This window comes from Mchenga conophoros, linkage group LG9, assembly GCF_057382185.1.
Source record: "Mchenga conophoros isolate Kocher_MC1m ecotype Shallow Benthic linkage group LG9, M_conophoros_male_GT1.1, whole genome shotgun sequence".
Classification (NCBI taxonomy): Eukaryota; Metazoa; Chordata; class Actinopteri; order Cichliformes; family Cichlidae; genus Mchenga; species Mchenga conophoros.
In genome coordinates, this window is record NC_140534.1 from 24,440,187 (window position 1) to 24,461,299 (window position 21,113).

At 40.4% G+C, this 21,113-nt stretch overlaps 3 protein-coding genes across 4 annotated transcripts in view; all 3 read right to left on the reverse strand.

Moving 5' to 3' along the window:
• Positions 1-9,854, reverse strand: part of oxsr1b (oxidative stress responsive kinase 1b) — a 43,881-nt gene extending 34,027 nt beyond the window's left edge. The window contains exons 1-2 of one of the 2 annotated variants that reach the window (XM_085287080.1): positions 9,458-9,854; positions 746-858 (exon numbers count right to left, since the gene is read on the reverse strand). In XM_085287080.1, coding sequence (XP_085143206.1) covers positions 746-858; positions 9,458-9,527 — 183 coding nt within the window. In that variant the 5' untranslated portion in view covers positions 9,528-9,854. The remainder of the gene's footprint in view (positions 1-745; positions 859-9,457) is intronic. The other variant, XM_085287079.1, reaches the window with a different exon arrangement.
• Positions 9,855-10,339: 485 nt separating this feature from the next.
• Positions 10,340-13,876, reverse strand: myd88 (MYD88 innate immune signal transduction adaptor). Its single transcript, XM_085287082.1, has 5 exons — positions 13,273-13,876; positions 12,733-12,864; positions 11,828-12,005; positions 11,189-11,280; positions 10,340-11,079 (listed from the first exon to the last, which is right to left on the reverse strand). Exons 1-5 carry the CDS (start codon positions 13,580-13,582, stop codon positions 10,925-10,927), a joined length of 867 nt encoding a protein of 288 aa, XP_085143208.1. The 5' UTR covers positions 13,583-13,876; the 3' UTR covers positions 10,340-10,924.
• A 121-nt stretch (positions 13,877-13,997) lies between these two features.
• Positions 13,998-19,558, reverse strand: cry-dash (cryptochrome DASH). The gene is made up of 14 exons (XM_085287081.1): positions 19,212-19,558; positions 17,829-18,001; positions 17,366-17,459; positions 17,151-17,281; positions 16,909-17,057; positions 16,710-16,798; positions 16,532-16,605; positions 16,329-16,418; positions 16,160-16,239; positions 16,007-16,066; positions 15,746-15,903; positions 15,514-15,633; positions 15,148-15,324; positions 13,998-14,521 (listed from the first exon to the last, which is right to left on the reverse strand). Exons 1-14 carry the CDS (start codon positions 19,272-19,274, stop codon positions 14,414-14,416), a joined length of 1,566 nt encoding a protein of 521 aa, XP_085143207.1. The 5' UTR covers positions 19,275-19,558; the 3' UTR covers positions 13,998-14,413.
• Positions 19,559-21,113: the final 1,555 nt, after the last annotated feature.

Below are 21,113 nucleotides of genomic sequence, written 5' to 3' on the forward strand. Positions count from 1 at the left end.
TAGCAGAGCAGACTTCTGGTCTATACATCAGCTCATTTATCACCTGAAAGACCTGAAATCTGGAGTGTGTGTGCACGCTCTGTAAAAACATTACTGACAGTTAATACACAGTTTGGCCTAGATTGTGTCCAAGCCAAGTAGTGTGCTATTAAAAAGCCCTGCTTTGAAATAGGAGAACTGTCAGCAAACCATCTTCCTGTTATGAAGTGGGAAACAAAGGTAAAAAGAAGACAAATACATAAGCTGCGTGAGAAACTTCTTTTCATCAACAAAGCCAGAACAGGAGCCACGAGCAAGAATCCTATTTTTTTTTCCTCCCCCCTCTCTGCAGAGGAACTTCATTAATCACTCTACCTTTCCCGTTAAAATCTGAACCACAAGTCATAAAGCAAATGTTCAGAGCGGCAGCAAACGATTGTATTGAAGGCTCCAATACAGCCCTGAGGAAGATGTCCCGTGGTGGTCTAATAGTTTCCTGGCAGTATAAGTGGAGTCCTCCTTCAGAGAACAATCAGAATAGTGTTTGAAGTGACAGGGATGATTGGAGGAGGGCTCGGAGAAAACGAGTAATGAAAAGCAGAGGTGGAACTAACTCCATCCACATGTACAGATCACAGAGACAAAGCCCTAAATGAAATCTTGTGCTGTAAGGGAGTAGCTGGCCTTTGATCACACATGAAAGGTAACAAGGTCACAAAAATGTTCAGTCTGACATACATTTAATTAGCAGTGTCATGTGTCTTACCAGGAGTTCGTCCATGCTGGTCTGGCACTTCTCCAGGTTGATGCGTTTAATAGCCACCTTCTCCTTGCGTGGTATACAGTAGGCTGCTTGAACCACAGCTGTGGCCCCACTCCCTGAAACGCACAAGAAAACAAGTTATTAATACCTTGATCGGTCATTCTTTCAAAGGTGGGTCATAGTTCATCTCCCCGGCAATGTTTTTCAGCCTCTCCCGATGGATGGTGGCGTTTTCCAAAAGTTATATGTGCCCTGAAAACTTCCAACAGAAGACATCAAAGAGAAATCCTAATCACCGTTTGATACACATCAGCCATCTCCTTTTTATTTTAAGCTCCTTCCAGATGTCTGAACTCTTTACCCCGACTCTAACGGTGATTCAAGCCACTCAGTGGAGGAAACTGTCCTATAGTAACTTTTATTTGGGATTTCATTGGTTTTGTGATTGATTTGTTTTTGTTTTTCTGTTATTGCTTCCTCAATGCACTGTCATACACAGGTTTTGATGTCTTTATCTTCTGTGTTAAGCACATAGAGTTTATATGTAATGAAATAACCGATATATATATCCATGACAGAGCCTTCACCGCCTGAGGACGAACCAAAAATGTGGCTCCATCACTCCATTAGACTCGCTGCCTTTGATTTTCAGTCCAGTTCTTATGTAATTTGGCAAACCTCAGCCTTTTCTCCATTACATTTCCTTAATAATGGCTTCTTGACTTCCACCCATCCACTGAGACCATTTCTGATGAGGCTTTTAATGCTGTTTTATGCTCGTCAAACTGTTATCTTTGGCATTTTTTCATAGATTAACTAAAGAAATAAGCCGTTTTTGTGACAGGCTGCTAGTAACAAAGCGTCTAAAGATAGTTTAAATTGGTTCTTGGTGAAGTTGTCCGTTACGTGTAAACACTGGTTAATCCTTTGAGTTAGGTGACTTTTTAATGGTTAAATTACTCACAGTAGAGTATTAATTATCTTTATCATTTATTTATTGTTTTTATATAAAGTATAAAGCTATAAAGACTGGACCGAAAATGAACTACTGCTGAAGACCACTTTGAAAACTACAAGAAAATCTGGTTCCTTGGAAGCAAAATAAAAAGAAATAGAACGGTGGCTCAAGCCTTTTGCACAGCACATCCAAAATTCACAGCTACCGCAGGATAATAAACATAACTTTTATCTGTTACCTCAAATTCCTTCAGAGTTCAAGAAGGTTAAACCGTGTTATACTCCGACATGTCATCCAAATTCTCTTTGGTACGGCTTAACTGTTTTTTTCATCAATTATGAATCCGCTCATGCAGATCCTCTCTCATGAAGCAGGCTTGATCGGAGCCAGTGACTGCTTGACCTTACATATCCTTAAGAGCTTCATCCCTGACAAGTCCCTTTTTTTCCTCTCCCTCTTTTTTTTTTTTAACATTGCTCTATTACTGAAGTGAAAAACCAGGGCTTACAGAGCAGAAACTCTAGCTGGCAATACACAACATTTTCAGTGTAATGCATACGTTAAACCCTTAAATCTGTTTAGCCTACTACTAATCTGATGCACAATAAAACAAAAAATGTAGATTGCAATCTGAATAAAGTTTATGGCAAATTAAACACAAGTGGGTGATCATTATCTTGAATAACATGATACTTTAGGACTAAAAGCATGTAAATGTTCCCCTGTATAGTGCGCAGTAATTTCACTGCCCCCTCACTGCTCTCATTTAGCACCAAGCACGCGCAAACAAGGTTGCTTCCACAAGATCTCTCGTGTATAAGTGACGCCTGCCAATGCAAGTAGCACATTCTCCTCTTGCAACAGGCTTTGGTAAGTGAAGGAGTTAGTGGTGAGTTGGCCCACTCCCCCAGTATGCTTTTTCTAACCTCTAGTGCCCTCATATTAAGCTATGCCCAAATATTAACAAAGTCCTCATTGTTTGGAGTTTTCATTGAGACTGTTGTTTATAGAAGTTTAAAAAGGGGGCATATTACAGGAAAAAACCCAACTCTTTTCAAATTAAAAACTAATGCTCTCCCTAATGACATGACAGACATGAAGTTAACATAATCCAGCTGTTTTTGTTCAAGATATCTGCGTATTTTCAAGCTCTGTACAGGATAAAATGGCAAAATCTGTGTATCCCAATTTATCCTGTACAAGTTTCTGTCATAATTAATGTATCTGCCTTCTTCAAACCAACAACGCAAGGTGGAGCAAAGGATGTGGTGACTGAAAAGGACAAAAGAAAAAAGCGATTCCAGCTGATGACTACTTATCAAATTATTGCAACTCCAATAAAATGTTCCCATCAAATGTTAATCTGTTACCTGCAAACATTAGAAAGTTACAATATATGTTTTCTCTGTATTTTAAACAACAGTGGCACAGAGGAAATATTGCTAACTAAAAGTGCTTGTCCTCTCCCCACCTCTTTCGCTGCCACCCCTCCATCCCTCTACAGCAGTGCTCACTGATCTTGAATACACAAAATATGAAATCCTACTTCCTACAGGGTGGGTGCGATCTATTAATTGTAACCTCTTCATAATGTGCGGTTGTCCTTGCACAACTCTGCACCGTCCAAGTAATCATGGATCACTCCACCGTTGAACGCTGTAGGGGTGGCTGAACAGTGCTGTAAATGTATCCTCCAGCCCCTCCCGACCCCTCCACTCCCTGCACCAATACCAAACAAACCTCTGGAGGCTGGCCAGTGATGGGAGTTCAGCCCCTGGCAGAACCACAGAGAGACAGTTTCCCTGTACACAGTGGAGTGTAAATTCCTCCACACAAACAAATAGTGAGTCGTCAGGGGTGGCTGGACAGGCTGGAGAGCATGTGTGTGGAGAGCATGGAAAAGGGGAAGGCTGTTGGGTAAACAGCAGGCGCGGTCAAAGGGTACCAAGAGCCACCAGGACATGTAGTCCAATTTATCAGCTGCTATTTGCAACTCCCCCACCTTAGCACAAAGTTTCACAGAGCAGGCGTGTGTCTGCTACGTGTTCATTTAAAGGATTTTTAAATACCTCATCTTTTAGTTTCTAAAAAAAAAACCCCATAAATTAAGTAAATATACTATGATGCACACAGAGGGAAATGCATTAGGTAAAAGCCAGCAAGCTAATAACAATTTGAGAAGAAGTCTGACCTTATTATGACTCACTGAATACAGCCAAGTCAAAAAAAGAAAAAATCCAGATCTTACAAAATAAGCCTCAGTCACATCACCGTCATTCTTACAGACAGCACATCATCACCAACCTTTCTCCCCGAATGAGAGAGAGCACACAAAAGAGCCATACTCACAAAAGGCAAGCACTGCAGTAGTGCCAGGGCTTTGAAGCATCTAATCTACTAAGCAGTCTGGCACAGATACAAAGGCTGCAGATATAAAGCAGTAGTTTTTCTTCTTCTTCTGTCCCCCCCCCCTTTTTGTGCATTAATTAATAAATAAATGAATCAACTTTATTTACTGTCAAACCACATAAATGAAAACAAATACTTCAAAAGTTCTGGCTCAGATTTTTTTTTTTTTTTTCTATTTCCAGCAGCACAACAACAACAACAACAACAACAACAACGACATTTTGCTTGTTCTGGAAATTGATGGCAAAATTAAATTCATATATTAAGTTAATTCATTAGGCGAAATCAAATGAAGACGATCCAGCCGGCAGCTGAAAATGTGACATGTTGACATGGTGTTACGCTACCTTGGTTATTTCTATGCGTTTTCATACGCATATAGATTTAATAGAAATCAAGATTTTCAGGTGTTGTTTTTATCTTTTTGTCTGAACTGTAGCCAAAACATCTAAAGAAATGACTGTATGAACGCAGTTAGAGTGGGGATACTTCTTCCTGGTTTCCAGTAATTAAGATCTATAATTACCCAAGTGCTGAGTCAAGAGGAAGCATCCCTACAGATTTTGCATATACCAAAGGGTCCATTTACTGTCTGAAGCTGTCTGAGTCTTAATTACCATCAGAGGGAAGTTTAAGATCATTCATCACATTTAGTTTTAAAACACTGTATGTGCAACAACCCGCTTGCCTCCAAATAGCAAGTACAGCTGCATACAGCGTGAAAACAACTTGTGTAAGAGAAGCATCTTTGGAGAAGGAAAAAAAAGAAGAAGAAGAAAGTGTTTTCAGTAAGCATGTTTCCTCAAAACAAGTTGAGTTTGGCATGGCAGCATTATACTATAACCCTGTTATTTGTGAATGACACATCAAAGTTTATAGATTTTTTTTTTTTGGGGCAACAGCATTTACCATTTGAGTCTAAATACTGTAATGAGGGTTTAATGAGAGCCAACATACAGATCATGGGGTCAGAATTTTTGTAGTTTTGCCACTAAACAAACAATGGCCAATTGAAAAGCAGACTTTCAGCTTTAATTCGAGGGGTTTTTACAAATGTTTTGTTTTAACTGTTTAGGAATTACACCCATTTATATATACAGTCCACCATTTTCAGAGGCACGACTAGTTTCGTGATTACCTGAGGCCCATTTCCTTAATATCTGAAGTGGATGCAAAGTGTTGAGTTTTATCTAATAGCCTTTCACTGCAATTTTAAATATGAAGCCCAAAGAGATGTCAATGTAAGTGAAGGAGGCCAGTCATTAGACTGAAAAATCATAATAAACTTATCAGACAGCAAAACCAGTGGCCAAGGCTTGAAAGAGCACAGAAGACAACTAAAGTGCATGATGACAGAATTATTTCCATGGTTAAGAAAAATAACTTCATAACGTCTAACAAAGTCAAGAACATGCTCAAGGAAGTAGGAGTAACATTGTCAAGGTCTAAATTCAAGTGATGGAATGTAAATACAGAGTGTTAAACAACAAGGTGCAAAGCACAGGTTACAGTCAAGGACAGATTAGACTTTGCCAGAAAACATCTTAAAGAGTTTGCACAGTCCTTAAAAAAGTCCAATTTAATCTTTGGACAGATGAAATGAAGGTTAACAATATAACTGGATGGGAAAAGTATCAAGAAGTAGAGAAACAGCTCACGATCTGAAGTATACCACATCATCTGTCAAACATAATGGAGGCAATGTTATGGCTCAGGCACGTATGGCTGGCAGTGGAACGGGTCGGTAGTGTTTATTGATGATGTGACTGCTCCCAAGAAGCAGCAGGATGAATTGCGAAGCATACAGGGCGACATTCTCAGCTCAAATGCTGCAAAATCGATCAGAAAGCACTTCACAGTGCAAAAGCGACCCGAGAGTTTCTCAGGGTAAAGAAACGAGCACGAGCAGGTCAGTCGCCTGATTTCAACCCAACAGAGCACTCTGCTCAGTTGTTAAATATACAACTGAATGTGGAAAGACCAAAAAACAAGCAGCAACTGAGGAAATGCAGCATTGGATGCCGTCCATGGTTTTTAGCCTTTGGGCAGTGATTGACTGCAAAGGATTTTCATCCAAGTATTAAAAGCAATTTTTAAACATACAATTATGTTATTCTGTCCATGAAAGTGCAAAAAGTCAATTCAAAATGTTTTCCAGATGGATGATGTTTTTGTGGTTTCTTATTCTCACCTGTACCTATGCGTTCTCTGTATACAAGTGCAAAATAGCACTTGTATACAATATATCCTAAAACTCGATGACATACAAAATAATCCAGCTTGTATGCAAGAATACTTTATGATGTCACGAAATAAGGCCTGAGTCAATGTCTCCCCTTTTCAGCTGTGGCCTGCAATGTGACAGCGGCTCTCTCACCATATCTTTCCTGCTCTCACCAGGCCATTTCAGTGCCTGACGTCAGTTGTCTTTTATTACATTTCTTCTGCATACCTGGCTGACATTCCACAAGTTATTCAAAGGTACAACGAGAAATGTCACACATGACTAGAAACTGCACCGGTCCAGCACTTACAGCCTTTTAGTGCATATTCCTCTTCCATGTTCATCTTCCAGCTTGAACTACTTTAAAAACTAAATCTTAAAGCCTTAAAATGGCATTAAATTACAGATATCTTAGCCTGAGGTTGGATCCTGTTGTGGTATCTACTGAAGGTTTTTTTAAAGCCATCTAAGGGACAGAGCAAGCATTAGGGAGGAAACATGGTTGCTGGTGGATACAAACACTGGAAGCAGAAAGTTTCCAGTCTAGATTTGCCAACATGAATGATCCAAATTATGATCCAGGATCGGAGAGAGAGCTGTATTATTTTCCTATGGACCATGTCCAGTATGATCCAATCCTTAACAGAGGGAGAGAGTGGGTGTGAACCATGTAATCGCAAGTCCTCTTTCCCCAGGGAAGTTACAGAAAACAATAGCTTCGATGGGCACGCTGTGTATACAGAGCCATCCTCGACGCAGGAGCCTCTCAGCCGAGCAGAGAGCTGTGCAGCATCTCCATGAAAAGAGACCATTTATACAGTATCTATGCAACACTTTCTGCTAGGATGAGGACTAGAGGAGGGTTCAGAGGGGAGCCGGGCTTGCTCCTGCTCTTATCTGCAGTAGTAATTTAGCTCCACTAATGAATACCTGAGCGCTACAAACTAAAGAAAAGCCAAGCCAATTGGTCCGTCTATTGAAAGTCCATCAGCAGCGAAGAAGTCAGCGTCTATTTTATTAAATTAAAAAGAAAGTGAGATGAGGTTCTTAAAGAAAAAGGCCTGTGATTTTCCATTTTCAACCTTGTAATTGCAATAGCAAGTCGCTTTGGTTTTGTCTCAAAACAAACAACCTTAAGATTTAAGTTGGTGTCATGAGGATTTTTCTGTATTTCCTGCCTGACGTTTTATGAAACAAATGATAAAGAAGACACTCAGCAAGTTATTTCACAATGACATGAAAACGTATATGTAACTCCCGAGGGCAAGACTGTGTGACTTTGCTTTAATGTGATTCCCACTTGTGCTAAGAACATAAGAAGTCTTTAAGAGCGTAATCGTGGACTAAAGAAGAACATACAAGCTTTGAGAATAGAAAGGGAAATTTAGCTTTTTTAAAAGAAACCAATAGCTCTTCTCATGGTTGGTCTCAAGAGAGGAAATTGCAGCATCTTAGATCTTTCCTTCAACTTTTAAAAGAGAAAGAGAGAGAGAGGGGACTGTAATTTTGAAGCTGAGGAGGAACAGGAATATTCTTGTTTAAAGTGTGAGCCCGAGGATGCAGCCTCACACGGATGGTTATCTCCTTAAACTCGATGACATGCAAAGTAAACCAGCATGTTCAGATTTAAGGGGCACAACCTGAAAATAATCTGAGGGGACAAAACTAAGGCTCACTGTACAACCGCTTTCTGAGGCCAAGTTAATAATCGGTTCAACAATGAAACAGTCTCACTAGTTTCAAACTTTTGTGAGCAATTTTGTGTTAAAAACACTTCATAGGAAAATACAGCAGAGCTGATTGCTGTACAAGAAGGGCTTTATCTTTGTGGGCATGCCAAATTTCAGGGCGTTATCTTGCGCGGTGACCCGGTACAAATTTTCCAAGAAACTGGAGAGGGCACAACTGGGTCAAAGTTAATTTCAGCTCTTTTAAAAATACACAAAAGGGTGCTTTAGGGCTTGTAAAATTGACCCTCTGTAAACATACAGATTCCCTGTAGAGGAAGCATGCACTGCCTGGGCAAAAGTGAACCAGAGGCACAAATGAACCAGTCTGGGGGAACAATACTTTGCTTATATTCTTCACACTCTTCTCCTCACCTTCTCCCTTTGAGATTTTTTTTTTTTTTTTTTAAACAAAGCCAGCCCAAAGGTAGGACAGGTCATCTATTTGTGGGGCTGGACTTTTCATAACTACACAAGTGAAAGCTCCTCATTAAGTCATCCTCTTAACGCTGCAAGGAAAGGTGAAACAAGCCTCCAGGAATTTTTTTTTTTTAAACTTTAGAATAGTATCAGAGGAACAAGAGCAAATATTAAAAGATTATTGCTTATGTTAGCCATGAGATTAGTTTTGTGAAGCCCTCTAATACTGATTGGTCCTCAGTAAACGCTCTTGCAGTGAATTGACCCAACTTTGAGGACTACAGCCTGCAAATTCTGCCCTGTCATCATTATTATTATTTTATGTATTTTTTTTATTTATTTTTTTGAGGAGGGGGGCTTTTAGCTCCTGTGTTTAGTGTATTACAAAATGAGATAGGAGTGAATAATAACACAGTGGGTTTAAGTTTTAGCCTAGCTACAGTATCTTTACATGGGTTACTTTTAGTTGCCCCACCCCCTCCAAAAAATAACTTTGTCACTTCTATTAAAAAAGAAATAAATAAATCCTGCAGGTTAAATGTGACACAATTAATACTATTGCTATCCACAGATACGGCGTCCTCTAGCTAAAGTCCATTTATGAAAGTATCAAGCTAGCTGTTCACATGTATGAAGAGCTGCTCAATGAAAGCAGTTATTTTCCAGAACGTAGACTATAACGTTATTAACGTTCGTTTACGACTTCGTCATAGCCCCAGCGGACGGGGTCATCGCTCTCGGGGGAGGCATTCCTCTGACTGCCCAAGTCACAACACCGCCCGGCTAGAATTGGCCAATTTACCAAAGGCGAAGAACTCAACGCAGCTCAGGAGAAGGAGGATGCCTTCTTTCTGTTCGGTTAACATCTGAATGGTACGAGCTTGTGTTCATCGTCCTAACCCCTGCGTTCAGAGAGAGCTCACGGGGAAATTCAAACTGACGGTTTACACGTAGCTAACAAGCTAAGGATCACATACCAATCACCTCGTGTAGCTCGTAATCATCTTTGTTGATGGACCAGGGTTGGGAGCTCAGGTCCTCCGACATGGCTGAGGGATCCGCTGGGGCAGGACTCTCTGTGTGTAGAAAGGTGGTGAATCCAAAAAGCGGGCGTAAAAATTAGTCAAAGTAATCCAAACAGGACTAACAAGAGCGACACTTCCCCTTCTTTGCGAATCCTGCAGCACTCCTGTCATTCCCAAAGTTTGACACTAGCCTAGCAGCCCCGCCTACCGCATTCCTACTGAGAAAATGTGACCCTTCCTGGCGGACATATTGAGTGTGGCACACTATCGACGCTGAGTGCTGCGGTTCGGAAAACTGCCGAAACAAGCCGAGTGCTTCCGCCACACTTTTAATGGCGGATCCCACGCGACATCGCCCCAGAGTGTGCCCTTACAGGTTTAGGTTCAACTTATTACCTCAATATAAACCACTTCTTTTCCACTAAAATTAGCACATTATGCTTCTACTGATTCATCATATAATATAGTTTGAATGGCGTACAATGTGAAAACATCAAACCACCAAGCTAGGCAACTGAAACACCTGACAGGGAAAAGTCAGGGATTAACATTCTCAAAGAGCAGTCTGTGAGAGGAGGCATGTTTCTCCAGCAAGAGCCTGCCTCTGATTGGACAGAACCACGTATACTGCTTTCTGATTGGGTGTTCGTGCGTTTACTGTAAAGCGTAGACCACAGTTTTTCTTACCGCATTAAATTAGAGACCTCTGGTGGTTTATTTTATACCATACAGGATTTGCACAGTCGCAACAAATGCAGGGAAACTAAAGGTATATTTAATTTTATAGTTCCATATTATTAATTTTTTATTTAAAAAAAACAAACAAACAAAGACTTTGAATAATACACCACGTTAACTTTATTCGTTTATTTAAAAAAACAACATTATTTTAATTGGTCTAAAAAGAGCATTTTAAAAACACAAACTCAAAAGTAGAGATCCCACAGTAACAGAATTGCTGCACAAAAAGGCAGGTGTCAGCTGTCAGTAGAACTGAACTTGTGAAAGTATCAGAGCCAAAACAGTTCTTCCTCTTTAAGCTTCAATTTCATGAACAAGTTTGCTCAAAAGAGGAAGTGGCAAAATAATGTACCCTTCTTTTCAATGCAACACACATAAAACACAAAATAGGGCCACACAAAACCCCTGTTAGAAGAGGAAATCTCATAATATGATAATGACTCTGTGCACTGAGAACTTTGCTGGCGTTGGATACTACTGTCCAGTCTCACTTTCATAATGACAGTGTGCAGGAATCTGTATCGTCTCCAAAGGAAGTGCAATTTGAAGCAGTAAAATATATACATACAGTGTAATCATGAGATTCCTCCAATGTTGCATTTGGCCACTGTCCAACATAATCTTTTAATGGAATAACAAAAAGGCACTTTGAAATATGATTAACCACCTGCTCCACAGTTATGGCAGCGACAGAGCTTTGGCAAGCCGAGTCCAGAACCAGGCCTGCGTGCAAGGCCGGGTGTAGTCACAAATGGTGAGGAAGCGTAAAATGCTGGGGAAGGGCTTTGTCATCGGCTTGTAGATCACTGGAATGAGGCGTTTACTTCGAGCTCCTGAAATAGAAAAAAAAAGAATATAAATGATTAAGCTGCACGCATAAGCCAGAAAAATTAAAACAGGGTTGTTTAATATAAAATATTTATATATGTGTGTGTGCATTACCAGGACAAAGGCTGAGAGCAAACTTGGTCTGAAAGTCACAGGCATCGCTGTCGAGATATTCATCAGAAATCACCACCACCATCCGTTTACACCTGCGTGCAAGGTCACATGTTATAGTCAGTTGCAAAAACTGTGAGAGCAAGAAAACAGAGATTTCAGGAAACATGACTGGCTGAGAATTGGATTTCTTCTGTCAGGTGACTTTCAATATCTGAATTTCAGATGAAACTGACGTTAGTTATGTCTGGCTTTCTAAACCATCTCTGAACTTTCCATTTCTACATTTTATCGACACACACAGGCACGAATACACAGATTATTAACCAAACGGCAAACAAGTCTGAACCACATCCTGCGCTAGTGCATGCTTGATGGCTGCGCCTGTTGGAATTCGTGTTGCATCTGACTAACAAATGCAAAATTGAATTGCAAAAAAAACAAAAAAAAACAAACAAACTGTAAATCAGTATCATGTAAACTGCTTTTTTTGGACCATAATGACCTACTTGGAGTTTCAGACTCACACCTGGCCCCATAACGTTATTCGCTTAATCACTTTTTCAAGTTAAAATTAGAACAAAACAAAAAAACTGAAAAGACCAAACAAAAACCAGGTTAGTAAATGTGTCAGTGTCCCACCTCTTCTCGATGAGTTCACTAGTGATGGTCCACACGCAGGAGCCCGGGAGGACGTCTCTGTCGAACACACACAGTTTCAGCTTGTAGTCCGTCTGCTCCAGCTCACGGATCATTTCGTGGACGAACGCAAAGTCTCTCTGGCAGTAGCAGATGAAGGCATCAAACATCTCGGGAACCCCTGGATTCAAAACATCTCGATTCAACTCAATGGTTAAAGTTTCACACAAACACACACACAGAGGGCCATTAATCAGAAACTGACATCACTGACACAACATAAAACTCCTAGAGCGAAGTACATAAGAATAATAAGAAAACCACAAGGCTGCGGAGGAAACAGGAGCAGCGAGGCCGTGTAGCAGTGCACGATTAGTGCTTCAGATAAATGGTCAGATGAAGAGACAAGTGACAAGTAGGAGTGTTTTTTCCCCTGTGATAGTTTACCACAGAAAACACCCAAAAAAACAAACAGCTACAAAGTCTCGAAGTTTCGAATATATAACAGATGAGTCTGTGCTGTTTATTAAGGAAAAAAACTATAATAAGTTGATATTAATAAGTATTGTGAATTTCGAAGGAAGCCTACATTTACAAAGTGAAGGAAATCATTATGCAAACACAGTTATGTAGCTGGTTAAGCTGCAATCAGTTAAAACTAATGCATATAGGGCTGCAGAACTTAACCATATCAGCCAAATGTAGCAAAGAGAGCTTTTCAGTGACAGTGGCAGTAATACTGCACCGATGCTGAAGATGAGCAGATTAGAGGACATGTGCTGAGTCATTTACGCTGTCTTTGAAGCGCTATTGTTAATGCTAATGGGAGGTTCTTTATAAAATATTTCGACATAATGTGAGCATATGTGTATGCATATATATTATTGTAAGTTCATACAAATGCTCACCTTCAGGGTCATCATCCACAGTGATCCCAGACCTCTCAGGGGTGCGAGGGACACAGCTGTCGACCTCAGGAACCTGGAGCGGGGGTTCAGCTTTCTTTTTAAGATTCTCACAGTACTTCCGGACATCCTCATCTGGGAACAAAACGGCGCAAAACGGCACACATGAGCGCAAACATGCAGTCAGTTCAGAGAGATGCCTTGGGAATGTAGGTACAAACGCAGCAGACTCCATGTGATGGACATATAGCTGTGTTTAAACTCGGTTATTACACTAACGCTTACGCATTTGGGCAAATATTGCGAAAGACACTCTCTTAGTCACGAGTGTAAGATCTATTTAAGCAACATTGGAATTCATTGTTAATAATTTCCTGAACCAGGCGACAGGGGCAAGGTGGGGTACAAAAGCAAGCATGCATTAAGAATAAGCAGAAGTTATGACCGGTCCTAATCAATGCAAAAAAAAAAATCAATCCTAATCGACGACAGGCATTTATTTATTAAAGACAAGTGGATCTAAGTGGAATGGCAGTAACGCACTTATCAGTGGTCGCAGATCCTCCACGATGTCTTCTCTGTCCAGCTCCGAGAGCATTGACAACAACTTCCCCACTGACGTGTCTGTGCTCCGGGCCTGCCAGTCCTCCAGAACCGTACAGGTTGGGTTTTTGGACACTTCGTAGTTCTTTATTTCCAGGTAGTTGAAGCCCATGGCCTCTGCGAGCGCCATCCAGTCCGCTGCTACCGTGTGCTTGGGGTTCAGATAAAGTCCCAGCTTTTTCCTCACGCCCATGTTTAGCGCAACGAGAGGAATCTTCTCCAAGTCAACTTTCGAGTCGGCGCAAGCCATGTTCCAAAAGTTTCCGGTTAAGTTAACGGAGTTTTTTGTATAAGTAAGAAAGACTAAACATTATAAAGATAGACGTGATTGAAATGCTGTGTTGTGTCGGAAGTCTACAACACAACCTACCTGAGGAAGTGAAGTCTTTGCGCCGGAGTGCGTCACAGACGGGGGGAGGAGATGTGTTATGTACCAAGTGGAGCTAACAACCCAAAGTGCGATTCTTTTTTTATTTTTAAAACACCGACATTATTGTTATTACTATTACTCCTGCGACCACAAGAGAAGAGAGCTTGTCAAGGATAAATGAAAGTTCTCACAGGAGCGAGCTCCACTGAAAATAAATAGACACGCACATTTTCTGTTCCCGTTTACTCTCATCTGTATAGCTGCTCAGAAAGAGCGGACTGACTTCCTTGCTCTGATAAATGGAGGTCAAGATTTAGTGCATCAGATAGCAACTTTAATATAGCCGTTTTGTAACCATCACACATAAAGCAAAAACAAAGTATAAATGCACAGAAAACCTGCAAGAACAAAGTAACAGTAATCTGTTCAAAACATCATATGAGGTCATTACAGGTGATTCTGAATCATAAAAAAAACACATTGTGGTTTTTCACAGTCGCTGCATAGCCGGAAACACAGCGAAGGATCCATAGAAGGCCCTTGATGTGGCAATTTTCTACAGAACTGATGGCCTGATCAGTGAAGTTAAAGCACCGTAACATGTGCTTCCTCAAATCCTCATTCTTCAGCTTCCCTGAATCAATACATCAACGTGCCAGACAGATTTTCATGGAAACAGTTCAAGATTAAATCAGTGGAGCGTCCACGTGTTCACAGGTTCTTGCTTCTGGAGAAGTAGAAGTCGATGCCTCTGTCCCGATGCTGTTTGGGGGTGTGAGACGGGCCTTTCTTTCCTCTTGGTGAAGGTCCTGTGCCACCCTGAAGAAAAGAAAGAAAGAAAAAAACTTTTTTAAAACTGCATAAAAGAAAATACACACAATTAAAAATAAAATAAGGAAAGAAATGTAGAATTTGTTTTCAAATACATCTGAGGGATGGCAAGATATTTCACTGGGTAGAAAAGACACAAAAACAATGTTATGTCACAAATTATATTAACATTTTTTTATTTTCTAAAACAACACAATGAAAGTGTCGACCTCTTCTGATTTTAATAAATGAAACACTTTAAGGGGAAGTGTTTCTCTTGTTGCGGAACTGGTGACAACGTGACAAGGGGCCCCAAAATAGACTGGAGCAGCAGACGCTTTTCTATTTACTGAGATATAAGTGTATATTATTATTTATGGAAAGTTTAGTTTAAGTTTAGATAAAGCTGAAGAGTAACATGTAGTAATATCTGCCAGATACATGTAGTGGGTTAAAAGTGCAATTAGGCCTTAGAGCTGTAGTAGATAAGAAGTACAAGAACTAGAACGTACAAACAATAGTGGAGTAAGTCTATTTATATCTAAGCGCTTTTATTTGCAGCAGTTATGGATTAAACACTAATATAGCAGCACTACACAATCACACTAACTACTTCCCTTCCCCCAGACACCCACCGCTTTCTTGTTAATGTGTCTGCTCCATTCAGGTGCCGTAACAATGGGAGCGGGATAGGTGTCGCCGAGGGTCACATGAGCGTGGGCCAGCGCAGCGTTGCTGAGTGACCATGGTGTGTGCACATCACCTCCTCTGATATTCTGCAACTCTGGAACCCACTGTCGGACGTAATCTCCCTGAAAGACAAACGCAAACCGATGAGTCAAAACTGATTTCCTCACATTTTGCCCTATTTTTAATCTCAATAATAAAACAGCAAAGCCTGCACAACAGGTGACTCAGCAGTTTTGTCTTGAAGCGCAAAAGGTAAAGTTTTAGACAAATGTCAAAAGGAAATGAAACGGTGTTTACTTTGTCAAACGTACATTATTGTCATAGTCGAGGCCTTGTTTGATCATGTTGAACTTCCTGTTCTCTCTGGGGTCATTTCCAATCCCAGCGCTGTACAGCCAGTTACCATAATTGCTGCAGACATCGTGGTCGATCTTTGTAAGGAACATTTAAAAAGATGAGTTTTGTATTAATATCTGAATATTATATTCTTAAACAACTAAGCTTTGAAATAATTTATAAAGATAATAAACAACTACTGCTTACCAGAAGGGACTCAAACCACTCAGCTCCCATCCTCCAGTCAAGGCCCAGATCCTTTGTGAGGAAGCTAGCGACATTTTGACGCCCCCTGTTGGACATAAAGCCGGTCGCTGCCAACTCCCTCATGTTGGCGTCAACAAAAGGCACTCCGGTGCGTCCCTCTGTACGTTCCAGTTGCACATAAATTCACCTTTATATTCATATACTATACGTACTGTTTCAGTTCAAAGAATAATTCATGCAGGATGAGTGAAGAGCACAAACCTTTCCATGCATCAAATAGCTTCATGTCCTTTTTCCATGGCACAGATTTGTCTTGAAGTCCTGAGTTGAAGTCACAGTGACATGAAATATACCTTTTCATGCAGACAACAACAATAATAATAAAAGTAACATAAAAACATCAGCTTACTGTACCTTTGACCTGAAAAATCCTATTTCCGTACTTCACACTCACAAACCTGAAGTAGTCCCTCCACAAAAGCTCAAAAATTACCCTGTAGGACAGCAGGGAAGCTCATCAGATAGGGAAAAAATAAAATATGACAAATATAGATTTTCACATATCACCAGCCTGTGTGCTCACCAATATGTGCTCTGATTAGCTGTCCGCTCCTTCTCGTACTGCTTGATCTGATGATAAATATATCTGGGTGAAATGCAACCCATTGCCAGCCTGCAGGATACCAAAGCCGCACCATTAGACAGAATCACGGGAATTACCTCAATGAAATATTAAACTCCATGTAGCAAAGTGGAGCAGAGAGGCAGTGATACATTTGTACTCACCAAGGTGAAAACTTGGTGGAATAATCCACACCGATTAAACCGTTACGAGTCTCTTTGTACGTTGCAACTGCATCCTTTAAAACAGACATCATGGAGGATCTTTAATAGATCATCTGGGATTTTTTTTTCTCCATAGTTCTCTAAACAGCAGCTAATGTAAAACACATTTTGCACTCACAGTGTCCCAGAAATAGTGTTTAAGTCTGGCCAGGGCGTGACTCTCCCCACCACTGCAGGGGAAGGCTGAGCGAGGATCAATCACAGGCTCTGGAAGGGGAAAAGTGTTTCATGATTAGGCTTCTTTAGACATAATAAACATCCTGAATCATAAACACATAGAATAAATGTGCGGACATGTGTCTTGGTGGATTGTTCACCTGTCTGTTGCAGGTCCTCTGCTGTAGGAATGGCTCCTTCCTCGAGGCCTGGAGGAAGGGGATTTAGCTTCTCTGGGGTTGAGAAGACCGGCCTCACCCTGCCCTCGCTCTCCACTGCCTTTCTGAACTGAGTGTACACATCAGGAAGCCTAAAAACAGAGGGAAATATTACAAGGCACTTCTTAACCTGCAGTGTATCTTTTACAAAAAGGGTAGCTTCCTCTCTGTATCTGCTTTCACACCTGGACATGTGGGGGAACGGAAGATCATCTCTGTGGTACAATGTAGAGCCCCAGCAGGTATGAACTTTGACCTTCATCTGTGCACACACATCTTTTACCCTTTTCTCCACATTCAGCTCTTCTGAGGTAACCTGTAGAAAAAGCACATGATGGTGAAAACCACGCTCCAATGGCCAGACAGCACTTTTGCTGTTATCTGTAATATGAGAGAGCACCTCTTCATGGAAAGCCACACTACTGACAGAGCCCAGTTGCCTGACGAGGTCTGCAACTACTTCCTCTGGCTTACCCCGTCTCACCACGAGATTGCTGTCAAACACACACACAAAATAAACACAGAGACACATATATAAGCCTCATTCCATGCCAGGCAAGCTGCATCCTGGGTAGAGTGCTAGTTGACAGGAAAAAGTGATGGGAACAGTGTGTGCAGAAGCAATGCTAATATAAACATAACCGCTGTAAGTCCAGGTGCGTCCTGATCCTGTTACACGTATCAATTCAATCCTAGAAAGCCAAGGCCAGTGTCTTCACTGAGTTAACAATAACATGATAGAAAAGTAAACTGATCTCTTATAAACCTTTCATAGAGACTGTGAGTTAGCGACAGTGTAGCAAAGGCGAAACTTGACAGTGGGGTTAGGTAAAGAAAAATCTTGTGAGTGATAGTTTTATTACCTGCCTTTGCTGATCAGTGTGTTTCTGAGGTCTCTGATACTCTCCAGTAAGAAGCGCAGACGGAAAGGCCCAGTCTTTGGTAAGCTGTAGTTGTAAGTGCCCACATAGTGTCTGGGGTCGAAGCAGTACAGCGGGACTATGTGTTCAGCGTTTCTTTGGGCCCAGTGGAAAAGCTGCATATCGAGCATACAATAAACGTACTGCAGCAATTATGTGAAACAGCACATTTGATTTTACGATAGAAACACCTTTGACTATTGATATGGATGGTAGAGGTGGGCTTGTTTCTGTCCTCCAAGTAGAGTATGTGACTCACTGAATTGTGTTAAATAAATACATTTTGTGTGCTTTTGCATTTTTTTTCTATTTGCTGTTGCTTTCTTAAGTTGCTGTACATTTAACCACTCAGTACCACCCTAGATATGGTTTACTTTATAAAAAAAAAAAAGAAAAGAAAAGAAAACCTAATAAACGAAAATTGAATTTAATATTTAAAATTCCCTGAAAGTTAGCAAGCATGCTCAATGCTTTTGTTTTTTGGGGGGGGGGGGGGGGGGTTGGTTCAGTTTTATATATATTTCTTTTTTTTTTCTCTTTTTAAATTCTAACTAGATGTCACAAGTTTGTGGAAGCTTGTTTCCACCACCGGGGGGGAAATGCCAGGCAGAACCAATGTTTTCTACAGTCATTGGGCAGAGTCCAAATTTGGAATTTATTTTCGAGTAAGTCGAAGTTTCGAGATACGTAACTCGAATTTTTAAGCTATTAAGTCAAGATACTAACTCGAAATTTTGATTTATTTATGCAATTTTTGCAGCTGCAAAAATAACCTTCGATAGTGTTAGATCAGTGGTTCTTAACCTGGGTTCGATCGAACTCTAGGGGTTCGGTGAGTCGGTCTCAGGGGTTCGGCAGAGTCTCCGCCGTGACATGCACGGCTCATTTTGTGCACCAGTAAAAACATATGTATGTCTTGAATTTGAAAAAAATCTTATTTTATTTTCACTAAAGAGGGGTTCAGTGAATGCGCATATGAAACTGGTGGGGTTCGGTACCTCCAAAAAGGTTATGAACCACTGTGTTAGATACTTAAAACAGGATAGGGGTTAAAAAGCAGTCCAGTTTAAAAATTAAAAGTGTGTAATCATTAGTTTTGGGGAACATGCTTTTATTCTGGAGGTCTTGTACCGGTAGTAATACCGCTGTAACGTGGCTGCAGGCTATATTGGAGTTATTGTAATTTTAATGTCGACGTTAACATGTTTAAACAATTTCTTTAATGTCGTCAACAAATCAAATAATTAACATGCGAAGTAATCGTGTTTTTTTAAAACATTTAAGTTTAACAACGTCGCACTTTTTTCTACAAACTCATGTTCTTACCTCGTTGTCGTGGAGACGCAAGTCGTTTCTTAGCAAACATATTACTGTACGGGAGGAAGACATGTTTGCTTTGTTTCCACCACAGCAGCAATAGTCTTGTTTTAAGCACTGAGGAAGAGAGACCTCGGTGTCAGAGAGTTGTACCTCCCGGGTTAGCGTCAGTTGTCTCTTCGGCGGCTCCTCTCTGGCAGTCACGTTTTCAGACACGACGTTACAAAACGGCAGGTTTTGTAAGGTGGTTTTCTAACAGCTGCTCCGACAGTGTTGGTGTTAATCGTTTTTAGTCAAAATTATCTAACTATTTATATTGTGTTATTTTCAAATTAGGCTTTATACTGGCATTTAAAAAAATAAATCATATTTCGTATTGTCTTTGGATAACTAAGTAGTGTGTTTGTGTGTTGCCTTTTCTTATACCGTCTTATGAAAATATGGTCCTAACCATGAGTTTGCAGAGTTGAAGAAAAGCTATTTTATTGAGTCTTAATTGAATTGAATATACATACACAATTTTAAATTACATCCCATTTTTTCTTTAAAACAGAGTTACCATGTAATAGGGATGTGTCTGTTATAACTATTAACTATTATTCAGTTAGACTGACATATAAAAACAACAAAGTAATAAAAACGTAAGGCACAATTACAAAAGGTTCAGTCATTTAACCGAGCCTCTTACAAATGACGTCACAAAACCCCCATGTGTCTACACCCATAGCCATTAGGTCCACAAAATAATTTATAAAGCTGTTCTGTAATATATAAAAGTACATATCAACAGCTGGAGATAATCTATGACAAAAACAATCATGCTGTGTCCTTTACTCCCATCCACTTTATCTTGGTGCCAAAAGAAACTTTTGATTTTGATAGGTCACATCACATGTGCCCAGTAAGAATACATATGTAAACAGCACAAATAGTAATAAGCGTAATACCCTTAACGTTACGATTATGAAGGGATCCATGGAGAATTTTCTTCTCTGTAAGAGATTCAGAAAAATTTGAGAACCTGTGATCTAAATAGAAAAGAATTAAGCAAGTGGGTGAAATAAAATGCACACTCATGGCCACTTTATTCCTGTCCAGCTGCTTGGAATGGAAACATATAATCAGCTATGTGGCTGTTATTCATTTAAGGATGGTCAAGAATACCTGCAGGAGTTCAAACTGAGCATCAGAATGGGGAAGAAAGGCTGTTTAAATTATTTGAACGTGGCATGGTTGTTGGTGCCCGACAAGCTGGTCTGAGTATTTCAGAAACTGCTAATCTACTGGGATTTTTCCACACAACCATCCCTACTGTTTACAGTTATGGAAGACCATGCTGAGTGCTACTCTTGTCGAAAAAGAACAGCAAATTGAACCTGCAGTTCACACAGGCACACTGAAACAGAACAGATTAGAAAAATATTTCTTGGTCTTATGTGCCTCAATTTCTGTTGATATTTTGATGACAGGGTCACAATTTGGTGTAAACAGCATGAAAACATGGATCGAACCTGCCCAGCAGTTAAGCGCAGTCGTGGTGTAATGGTGTGGGGGATTTTTTTTGATACACTTTTGGCCTTTTTAAGAATTGTTTAGATACCAGAGTATTACTGCTGACCATGTCCATGCCTTTATGACCACAGTGTACTCATCTTCTGATGGCTGCTTCCAACAGGATAACACAGCATGTCACAAACCTCAGATCATCTCAGCCTGGTTTCTCTAACATGACAATGAGTTCACTGTACCCAAATGGCCTCCACAATCATCATATCACAATCCAATAGAGCACCTTTGGGATGTGGTGAAACAGGAGATTCCCACCATGGAGGTACAGCTGCCAAATCATAAGCCCAATAAGAAAGTTGTTGGTAGAGTCCAAAAGAAAATATCAATTTCAGCATTCAACCA